General features: G+C 51.5%; 1 protein-coding gene across 1 annotated transcript; it reads right to left on the bottom strand.

Moving 5' to 3' along the window:
- Nucleotides 1-901: 901 nt before the first annotated feature.
- On the bottom strand, nt 902-5,187 carry LOC119111996 (frizzled-2-like). The gene is made up of 2 exons (XM_037235925.1): nt 4,457-5,187; nt 902-963 (listed from the first exon to the last, which is right to left on the bottom strand). Exon 1 carries the CDS (start codon nt 5,174-5,176, stop codon nt 4,484-4,486), a length of 693 nt encoding a protein of 230 aa, XP_037091820.1. The 5' UTR covers nt 5,177-5,187; the 3' UTR covers nt 902-963; nt 4,457-4,483.
- Between the last annotated feature and the right edge of the window lie 5,919 nt (nt 5,188-11,106).

The raw sequence follows: 11,106 nt of genomic DNA, 5'->3' as shown, positions 1-11,106 counted from the left end.
GCCAAGGTTGCATCCCGAATCAAAGCTGAAAGGAGGGACGTTCGACGCAGCGCACATCCAAAAATCGCGAAAAACAACAGGAGTTTCCTGCGAACCACGGTCTCACTAAGCCATAGCCTGCTCAGGTCTGCCACTGGCAAGCGGCTGATCAAATAAACGGAGGAGTGCCTGGCCGGCCTGCAACATCCCTCCTGGCCGCTGGTCTGGTTACACGTGACGACACTGTGTGCCTACGTCGGCGGCTACAAGTGCACCCGCCTCCTCCCTCCCGAGCGGACATCACGGGGACAAACCGCGGCGACGTCTGCCTGTCCGCGCCGTCACTGGGCTCCAGTCACACCCCACCGCCGACGGCCTGACGCCGCACTGCCCACCACCTGTGACGCAACACCGCACCGCCCACCGCCCACCACCGCACTGTCCACCGCCGGTGACGCAACACCGCACCTTCCATCGCCGATGACGCAACACCGCACCGTCCACCGCCGATGACGCAACACCGCACCGTCCACCGCCGATGATGGGTCACGCCTGGCGGATGACATCGAACTGAACCCGGATCCGGATGGTGCGGTGGCACAGGTGGCGCCACCTGCTGCAAGCACGGGAATACTTAACGTATTGCCACGCAACGTCGCAGCTTAAAGAAGCAGCTGGCCTGCGCCCCGGCCGTGGAACGCTTTGGCATTCTAGCAATATCGGAAACCTGGCTGAACGGCGCCGTGTTAGGACTCCAAGCTCGATTATCGTATTCCAGCAACGCCCCTGGTTCCGCCGAGATCGTGGGTCTGTAGGTGGCGGCGTGGCCTGCGCCCGTCCGCGCGGCACTACTGCCGCTGCGCCTGCCAGACCCGGCCAACATCGAGGCCGCCGCTGATCCGTCTGCACGATGCATCGGTGGCTCTGGTCGTGTGTTACCGCCCTCCCGACGACGACGCTGCAACTGACCGAATAGCTGCTGCCCTGTGAGCAGAGCAATCGCTGAATTGCAGAGCTGTTGACGTCAGATCTTTCAACCTCCCTGAGATATATTGGACACAGGCAGCCGGTGGTGCCGCTCCTGATCTGCGGAGGGCGTCGAACCGTGCCACTGCATTCGTCGACATGTGCGACTTGCCGCGTCTGAAACAAGGGGTCCGCCAACCCGCTAGAGGAGAGAACTTTCTGAATCTAGCACTGTTTCCGACTAGAGACCCCAACTTTTCAGCCCGCCAACCCGCCAAGTCCTGGCGCCCAAGAATCCGCGAAATTTTGGCCAGGTTTTGGGCCAGCCTAGGCTGGCTTTTGCAGATCAAACATTTCAGCAGCTAGAATAATGTGATGGAAACCTGCATAGCATTACTGCAGCTTCACGCACTTGTCAATGCCGCCAGCAGTTACTGGCTCATGAAATGCGCAGCACTTGCCAAAACTTAAAAAAGTAGCGGCATAGAGTTTGTGTATCTATGAAGAAAATGCAATTTGTGACCATGACTCCGAGGCACTGATTTAGCACGGCTTTCCCTTACAGCGGATGTTGCTATTTTCCAACGTATTTTTCACAAAAGCTTTTGTTTTGACTTGTTTATTTTCCAATACTTGAACCCACATGTAATCCTGTGTGAAATATATTTATCTCAATATGTGACGCCAATGAAGCATTCAACAAAGCTCACAAGTTGCAGTCTGCAAGTCGTGAGAAATAAAGAACGAATTCTTGGAAATTGTTTTTAAAACTTTTGGTTTGTCTTCATAGACATTTTCTGCAGCACGCAAAAGTATGTCACGGTTTTTGATGGCATTGCTAAATGTCAACGATGTGACAGGAGGGTCAAATATTCGTGAACAAAACGTTATTGCCCTCTTCTTTCACACCCTATTACACAAGCGGCGTTACAATGGCTGTGTGACAGAACGTGGTAGTGGTGAGACAGAAATGTGGATCTTTTCAAAGCTACTAAGTGGTTTTTACGTGGTGTGGTCACATGATCTATTGACTTAAGGGCAGCAAACAACATGAAGGAGGCTGAATCTGGTTGTTTAATGATAAATATGACCTTATGGCAATTGTAACGCAGTCGAATTCTGATTGAGCTTTTGCACATTGTAATGAACTGATGCTTCCCATTACTTGAAATATCCAGGATGTTTTACTCTGTCAGTGCAAAGCCATGAGTTGAGACATGCAGTTTTAGAAGAAATGACTCGTGGTTTTCTAAGATGAGTTAGAAGGGTGACATCATTGTACCACTTTGGTGAAAGGCATATTTAATTTCCACGCTCGTCATTCCATTTGTGGTTGAAAACCGCTATCACAGCGTTTAAGATCTGCTTTGGTGCGTTATAAATCCCTTTTGCAGATAATGTTATTGCCGCCCCCTGAGCGACATCACGGGTGTTAGGGAACAATGAGGTGACATATGCATGCTATTTTATGCCCACTTTAATGTATAGTTCTAAAATCAAGGTGAAATTAGAAAATGTTCATTGCAATAAATTTGCACTCGTGGGTTAAGAACGGATCAGCTTTGCAGCATGGAAGTGTTTTGCGGGTTGGATCACTAGCCAGGCGGAACGGGCTGGGCCGCGGGCTGATATTTTGGAGACAGTTGCATCTCTAGTCCCAACACATACTGTCACAGATCAATGTGCAAGATAGTCTTCTAAACTCAGACCGCAAGGAGATCATTGCCACCCTCAGCATGTCCCTGCGCAGCTGGCCTGTGGTCAACCGGGCGCAGTGCATTCGACTTACGTGCTAACTTCGGCGGTCTGCGCCAGAGTCTCTCGCTGATCCCGTGGGGCCTCCGGATGACGTCGGGTCTGACCAAACAGTGGACACCTTCTACACACTACTTGAGTCGGCCCATCGCCTACCACGTCCTCACGGTGATCCTCCGGCGCCGACTGCTCCTATGGTTCGACGGTGTGGTGCGAGCTGCTCTCCAGCTAAAAGGAGCAGTTTGCCGACGTCTGCGGAGAAGAAACCCCAGCACGGTGACCACAGCTGAGCTCGTGGGCAGGAGACGTGATTTTAGAACGGTGTCCAAAATACGTACTCCAAATATTACATAGGCCCACCGACGACTTCAAAACCAACCCTAAGCGGTACTGGTCGCTATTAAAATGTGTTATTGAGAAGTACCGCATCACCATGCATGCAGGCATGCATCACCAGTCTGGTATCACGCTAAGCGGACTCTCGTGCGGATAACATGGCTCGCGCTGCCCGTTGAATGACGCCTTGATATGAAATTCGCTAATATTTTGTGGGCAAAACCTCCAGATGCACCATGCTACCCAGTCGGGTCACGAGCCAGCTGAGGGTCTCGGGAGGCAGCCCTGCGATCCGCGATATCTATGGTCGGTCCCGACAAGGCTTAACGCTATTAGTCCCCGCATAATCACCGAGTGGGCGGACGAAGTTGGTCGCTCCGCTCAACAAGATTTGCAACCTTTCGGTCAGGTGTGATGTCTTCTCGGAGAGGTGGAAGCAGGCCAACACCATACCAATTTCAAGACAGGCAGTCAAAAGAAGCCATTTAATTACAGAAATACATTCCTGCCTTCCTCTCCTCGGAAAGATGCTGAAAAAGTTTGCGTATGGTGAGGCTGTCCCGCCACGTCTCGCCTGCGTTGTGCTGTCATCGGCATGGCTTGATTCCTGGGCGTTCGTGCGGGCACGGCCTTATGTGTTTACATAAGTCGGCTTGGGAGACCATGTCGGACCGGGATACCAGACGGACGCCATTTACACTGACTTTTCGGCTGCCTTTCACAGCGTTAACCGTGAACTCCTAATCCACAGCCTAAAAAATCATACTATTTGAGGGAATCTGCACTACAATGGGTAGCCTCGTATTTGTCCGACGGGCGTCACAGGGTTATCATTAACGGAAAACTTCCGATTGAAAATTGGTGACCTCTGGCGTCCCGGATGGGTCACTCTTGACTCCCTTCTTCTCAGTGTTTAACGATCTTCCGTGCGTTACTGAATCCGGGTGCCTTTTGTATGCCAATCATGTAAACATTTTCCGCAAAACCACGTCTCGGCTGACGGCCTACTGCTGCAGAATGATTATGATCATCTGGTAGAGTGTTGGGTCAGATGTGGCTGACCTTTAACCCGAACTCTGCCGCACCCAAACTCCGTTCGCTGTACCTCGCGCTCGTGCGCAGAAGATACAGGGCTGGCTGTTTTGCAGGCTGCTTAGTGTTGGGAGCACTTTTTTTAGCTAGCTCCACCAGCTCGGATATCTTTCATGACAGTTCTGGCATGTTAAGGGTTCATTTGATCAGTATGTTTCAACTCTGTAGAAACCTCACTTGGCTTTGAGAAATGGTATCCCTTTTTGTTCATACTGTTGTGCGCTGTGTATTTGTTGCACTTAATTTAAACGATTTCGCCTGTTAGTGGAGTGTTGCTCTGCAGGCGATAAAAAAGATGAGCGAATAAACAAATGACGCAACACCGTACCGTCCACAGTCGCCGGCGCCGCCGCACCTAGCCGGAGCGCAGCTGTCGCTGCAGCAGCTCAATCTCCAGCCGAAGCTTCCGCTGCTCCAGCCGGAGTGTCCGCTGCTCCATTTGTAGGCTCTGCTCTTGCATCCTCTGCAGCCGCTCTGAGTACTGCAGTAGCTGGGTCAGCATGTGGTCGACGGTGGCCAGGTCGGTCAGCGGCGGCGCCGTCCCGCAGGCCGCCGGCGTCGGCCGCACGGGCTCGGCGGACGTCCCTGCTGACGGCGGGAGAGCGGTGGTCCCAGCTGACGGCGATGGCGGCGGCGGCGTCGTGACGTTATCCGGCGCCCCGACACACAGCTCACCGGCCGCCGGGAACTGCTCGCAGGAGAACGGCCAACGGAATCCAAACTTGGTAATCAGCGGCTCGCAGTCGTCCCTGGCTGCCTGGCACAGCTCGCGACACGGCGGCGTCGCAGCGTCCAGCACTGTGCACGGAGGGAAGTACAGCAGACAGACGAACGACGTCAGGCTAGGGCTGCAACGGACCTTCACCAGCGGCGCGAACTGATGCGCCTCAAGCGCCGCCATATCCACGGTCGTGTGGTTCAGAATGTTGGGCATCTGGGCCCGGCTGTAGGGCTGCCCGGCACACATTTCGTTCGTCACATCCTGACAGCGATCGTTGCTGGCACAGGCCAGCGCCAGCACCAGCACCAGCACTGAGGCGGAGCGCATCGCGCAGTCTCGGCCGGCACGGACGAGGGACTGAGCCAGCCCGTGCTGTTTACCGTCCGTTTAAACACGACGACGACGCACTTGTGACGTCACTATTGCCGTCTACCAAGCGAAGCCGTCGCGTGCCTGAGCCACACGTGTCAGCAGCCCGCTGCGGAAATGAAGAAGGTTTTTGGCTTAGCTTCACTAGGAATCCCCGCACAGCCAGCCAATGTCACGAGGTGTGGTATTGTTGGTTTTCTCATCAAGTAACAGAAGGTGCGCGTTTGAGGCACATTACGCCATGGATTTGGTTACCTATCCGAAGCGTTGTGCTTCTTCGATATGGCGTTGCCAGGACCCCGCATGTCACGTTCGGAGCCACAAATAGCATTTGGTCTAAACGTTGGGACAAATCACGCTTTGGTTCTGGTCACCTGGGTGCAAGGACAGTGTCATCTTGCAGACCAATAAATAAAAAAACAGATAGGTCTGTGCTCGTCCGCGACGGCGCGCGGGTGATTACCCGTGAGGAATGGTGCCCTGCTTTAAGCAAATTCTCTGCTCCAGCGGTCCGCAAAGGATCGCAAATATGTGCATTTGTCAAAGAAATGAGTCGTTGTTGCTACAGCGTCACATGAGCAAATCATTCCAGCAGCTTCTCACACGGATGAGAAGGAACCACGGCTCCCATTCAGAAACATCAGGGGCGCATCATCATCCACAAATATTGAACGCACCAGTTCTATGATTTGACCTGACCTGTCAAATCGGAGATAGTTTTTGTCAGCACACATTCGCAGTAACGGACAGCAGTGTACCGGACAATTAGTGGTGGTTCATTTCATCCAGGTAACGTATCTCTTTCGAGGCATTCTTTGTCAAAATGGGTTATGAACTATGCAAGCTGTTCTGTTGTGCCGCCATTTACAATCCAGTAACATTGAAATATCTGTTCTAAGAGCCACAGCTATCGTGTCCTAATCGCTTAAAGGTCATTCAAAATGGGAAGTTGCAGACAAAGACAAAATTCATCCTAGTTATTCGAAGGTGGCTGATTAGCAGCATGTGTCAAAAATTGGGTAGCTAAGCTGGTGAAAGGCCTTGTGTTGGGCGGGACAGTTGCCCCGCGTTGAATGAGTTACTGCTGTTGAACTCAGTACCACAGGTAGCAATGCGACTAAGCTATCAATCGCAGGACAGTTTAACTTAACAACCATAATTCGTTTTGCCCACCCGCTGATGCCATATTCAAACAACCGCTGAAACAACAAAAATGCAAGTCAATTTGGTATGTAGCCTACTTCATCCATTTAAGCACATAGGTCATCCACTACGATGCTATTCAAAATGCTTTTCGACAACGTTCTTAGTTCAGTCCAATCCGATAAATACAGGTCATTTTTTGGCGTGATATTTTATAACGAATCAATGTGCCAATAACCTAATGGATCCAGTTTGTCAAGACATCTACCGACGGTTTGATCCGCTGGTCAAGGTGAAAAAAACAGTGAACAGCTAGTTGAAGCTGCTGCGGAAATTTTGCTAAAACAGAAACAAATTTCCCAACTGTGCACGGACATATTGCCGACGCATTACACTTCTAGCTGCTGCGCTTAAGTGTGTCAACAATCCACGCTTCTTACCTTGTTTCCTGTGAGCTGCATAAATGCCTGGGCGGCAACGGCCAGGCTCGTGACAAACCAAAGCCGAAAGGCTCATCGCAACCTTCAATGAAGGGCCCGCAAAGCCGTCCGGAGGTCGCATTCAGGGTTCCTGACCCGCAGAGACAGACACGCCAGTGACAGCCAGAGGGCCCTGCGCGCTGATCAGGGACCTCCTATATCGATAAGGGCTTACATGTTGGTCAAACACCCCGAATAAGGCACAGTCGGCTCCGTGGCGGCATGGGCCTGGGGGTACATTTCCCAGACAGGAGATAACAGGAGCCAGCGATTTACATTGGTCGGGGCCCCAGCGCCTGTCAGCGTCCCACAGCGCCCTGTGTGGGCCAGGGGGGGGGGGGGGGGACACGGGGGACAGGGTAACAGGGGCTCTGTGTGGCAACGAGCCCCGAGTTGGTCAGAGGTAGTGTTCGAGGAGGCCCGGAGAGCCCAGAGGGCCCACCGAGTCCAATGATCAGGGTTAGATTGGAGGGTCTAGGGGCACGAAGGGCTGGTTGGAGTCTTACTCTGGTGCCCTGGTCTACAGGGTAAAACTGCTGGCCTCAAATAACAGCCAGAGGACTCCTTGCACCGATCAGGGGCATTCTGAATCGATATGGGCCTACATGTCGGTCAGGCACTATCAGTAACGCACAGTCGGTTCTGTATCGGTATGGACCTGAAGGGCCGCTTCCCAATCAGCTATAAAGCCAGGACCAGTAACTTACACTGGTCGGGGCTCCTGTATTTATCAGGGGCCTAAAGTGTCTAAGATCCTGTGCTGGCAAGGGACACAGCCGACCAAGGGAAGTGTTCGACAAGGCCCGAAGAGGGGTCCGGGTGGCTCGCCGGAATCGACGATTAAAGGCCCGGCTGGAGGGCATAAGGGCGCAAAGAGCTGGCTGTGGTCACATGGAAATTCGAGGCACGGAGGGCCGTGACTTAAAATATCAGTCAAAAGCCTTCTTGCACCATTTGAGAGGCCCCGAGCACAATGCGGGTGGCATCCAGAGACTACCGAACACTGAACAGTCGGCTCCAAGTCCGTCCGAGCCCTTGAAACCCAAACAGGAACGAGGCCGGGCCTACGATTTGCAATGTTCGGGATCTCTGACACAATGAAGAGTTGGTTTGTTTGTTCAGTTTTGGTGAATACGCTTTGACCGTAGCCGTCTTTAGAACATTACGCTTCCTCTTGACTGATGACGATGCTACGATTCTGGTGTCTCTGGTCAGGTCGTCTCGGGTGATGTTTCAGGCGCGTTTTTTCATGTGCTCTTTTGGAGCACCGGCAGCCAAGTACATCGTCAAACGCCTTGAAAGTGTGGCGGCAGTGACACCAGCGTAGGTTCATTGCTTTAGGTATCTGCAATTTCCTATGCCACAACCAAACTGGTTAACTACGTTAATACGTTTCAATCGGTTGGTCTTGACTGTTAAATGATTTCTCATGATGAGTTGGGTGATTTTGTTTTTGTTTTTGTAGTGTATGGTGAGAATGACTACCCAAAACCACATTTAACTCTGAATGGTTGGTGAACTCTGCGGGCGACACCATCCCTTCCCTTTCATACGGTGACCACAGTGCCTGCTATCGCAACTACCATTTTCTTTCTAGCCCTGGCGAGCCTTGTCGCTTACAAAGTCCAGCCAAGGTGTATGAAACCAATACTACGCATATCCCGTCCTGACCCAAACGCTTTGCCTGGCTTTGAACTCCCAAGAAGATCAGCAAGTGGTCTAGTTCATGACGAACCGGACGAAGTCAAGACGAGGTTCAAGATGAAGACCAGACTGGCCAACTGCTGTGGGAACATTGATGACGACGCCCCGGTCTCACGGTTCGTACGCCGCACCCTGCAAGGCAGTGTCCGTTTACCTTCCGCCGAATCACCACTAGGCCGCTTCACCGGATCAGACTACTGGGTACAGCTTGTGAGAGCTCGCTAGCCCTGTGCCAGGGTGTAACCCACATAAACCTGCCGGCTCCTCAAGCACCTGAACCTTCCTCGCCGACCACAGATCCGCCAGGTTTGGGAAAAAAGGCATGGCCTGACCGACAAACAGCACCGCTCTCCGGCAGCTGTCTGCAGCTACAAGCCTATCCTCCTGGCTGCAGCTGCAACAGCTCGCTATCTCTCTCTCCATCATGGACCATAAACATCACACAGTCCATTTTGGGTGAGATCCGAGTGCAGGGAGAGACATTAGTGCCTGTCGGATGGTGGCAAGCGTGTCGTTGCGACGACACATGGGAATCCTTAAACAACTTGCCATAATCCTGAAACAACTTGGCTTTGTAATGGAGTATTTTGTAGAAAAGAAGGTAGGCCTGGACTCGACCACCAACTGGGGTCTACAAGGCAAGCCAGAGCCGAGGTGTTTGAAACCAGCCTACAGAACTCTGCTAGCGGTGCCTCGACCACCGCCTGCACCACTGCCAGAGATCTGTGCCAGCTGTACAGAAGATTTTCCGTCCAAAGAAGTCCTAGAAGTCCACGAGAGGGATTGCCAGTCTCTCACTAGCATCTCAATGGCTGTCTCGGAAACCCCTTCCCTGGAGGAGGTTCAGCCTCTCTCCTCTGCGCCGGACCTGACATTGGACCTCAGCCTGCTGGTCTCCTATCTGAAGCAAGACGAGAGCGACCTGCCTCTGTGGGTCCCACTGGTCTTTGGAAAGGACCCGGCGAGCCTGCCTACAGATGCTGTTGCTCCTGCTAGTGCTGTTGCCGCTGTTGCTGCTCCTGTTGCAGCTGTTGCCACTGCCACAGCCCGTGCTGCTCTTGCTACTGCCGCTGCCGTTGCCACTACCCCTGCTGGTGCTGCTGCTTCTGCTGCCACTACCCTTGCGTCAAAACAAAAATGATCCAGGAGGCACCGTTTGCCCAAAAATTTTCATAAGGAGAGAAAACGACCTGAATGTGTTATAAAATCAGGGAGCTAGAATCGCTTTTGAACTAGGGTGGGAGTGAAAAATTCCATCGCAAAAAAACGTGTGGGAGTGAAAAAAATCAATTCACAAAAGGGATGGAGCTTTTGAGCTCGGGACTGATGCTTCAGCAAACAAAGACATTTATTTCAAGTTGGCATGCACGTAATATCAGGAACCTGACAAAACTATTTCGTTTTTTAACATCTTAGGCCATTTAAGTGAAACAGAATACATTAACACGCGCTCGGGTGGCAGGTGGGGGTGCAAATTACCCCCCCCCCCCCCCGAGGGCTTTTCCCGAATGGTTTCTGAACGGCGCGGCGTAATTGCGCCAAATTTTGCATAGCCGTAGAAAATTGCACAGCGGATCGTTTGACGTGCAAATTTTAGATGTACCTTGTAAGCTCGCCGACCTATGACAGGCCACAGTCCGCCCCATGGTTTCAGCCAAGGCAATTTCTAGGGAATCGTTTAATCTGATACAACAACGAAGTGTTTGAGGAAGACATACATCTCTGAGATGGTTTCTTAGGCAGCACAAATATTGAATGGGCAGATTAAGTTGACCCAAGGTCAGGTATGATGTTCAGACCAAGGCCAAAACCAGCCTGATTTATTACTCTAGGGCTTGCTGTATGGAATAGTTTCTGGCGTTCATTTCGAATTTATTGACAGCAGGAACCGCATTATACAGCTTCAGTTGACTTCTTAGAGGTCAGAACAGGCTATTGACCCCAGATGACGCGGGTCGAACGGTTTGTTTTAGAAGCATACTGCCTAGCGCAATCTTTGTCGCTTATTCAGATACAAAACGCAGAGCATGCAGTACTGTATCATTTTGGTTACCATGACCTTCAAAGGGTCAAACAAGGTCAATGACCTCAAATGGGTTTGTGACCTTTTGCTTAGACAGTTGCCTAGGTTCTGAGGGCGCTTTGGAGACCAACCTGGAGTTTGACCTTGTTTGACCTTATTCGACCTGAAGGTCATGACCTAGGAAAATGAAACCCTAATCTAAGTGAGTTGACGTATAGGTCAAGACACCCTGTAAATTTGGTGTATCTAGCTTTCTTAGTTCCCGAGATCTCACGGGGGGGGGTTCAAATTGACCTCCCCAACCCGACCGAAGGGTATCTAGCCGGCCAACCGGGTGCGTGTTAAAACATAATAATTTCATGATAGTATCATGCGCATAAAAAATTATTAACATCAATAATTTGATGCTGCACTTTTTAATTCCCTTCCACAGCACTTTTAAAACAAAACAAAGCAAAGGAATTTAATGACAAAATGACAACAGAAAATGCAACAAGCGTAAAACACTCAAACAAAAAAACCTTGGACTCCTACACATC

Source organism: Pollicipes pollicipes, unplaced genomic scaffold (genome assembly GCF_011947565.3).
Source record: "Pollicipes pollicipes isolate AB1234 unplaced genomic scaffold, Ppol_2.1 Scaffold_2555;HRSCAF=2994_pilon_pilon_pilon, whole genome shotgun sequence".
In the NCBI taxonomy this organism is placed as follows: domain Eukaryota; kingdom Metazoa; phylum Arthropoda; class Thecostraca; order Pollicipedomorpha; family Pollicipedidae; genus Pollicipes; species Pollicipes pollicipes.
Note: the sequence above shows the minus strand (reverse complement) of the source record. Positions and strands in the feature narration are given on the sequence as shown.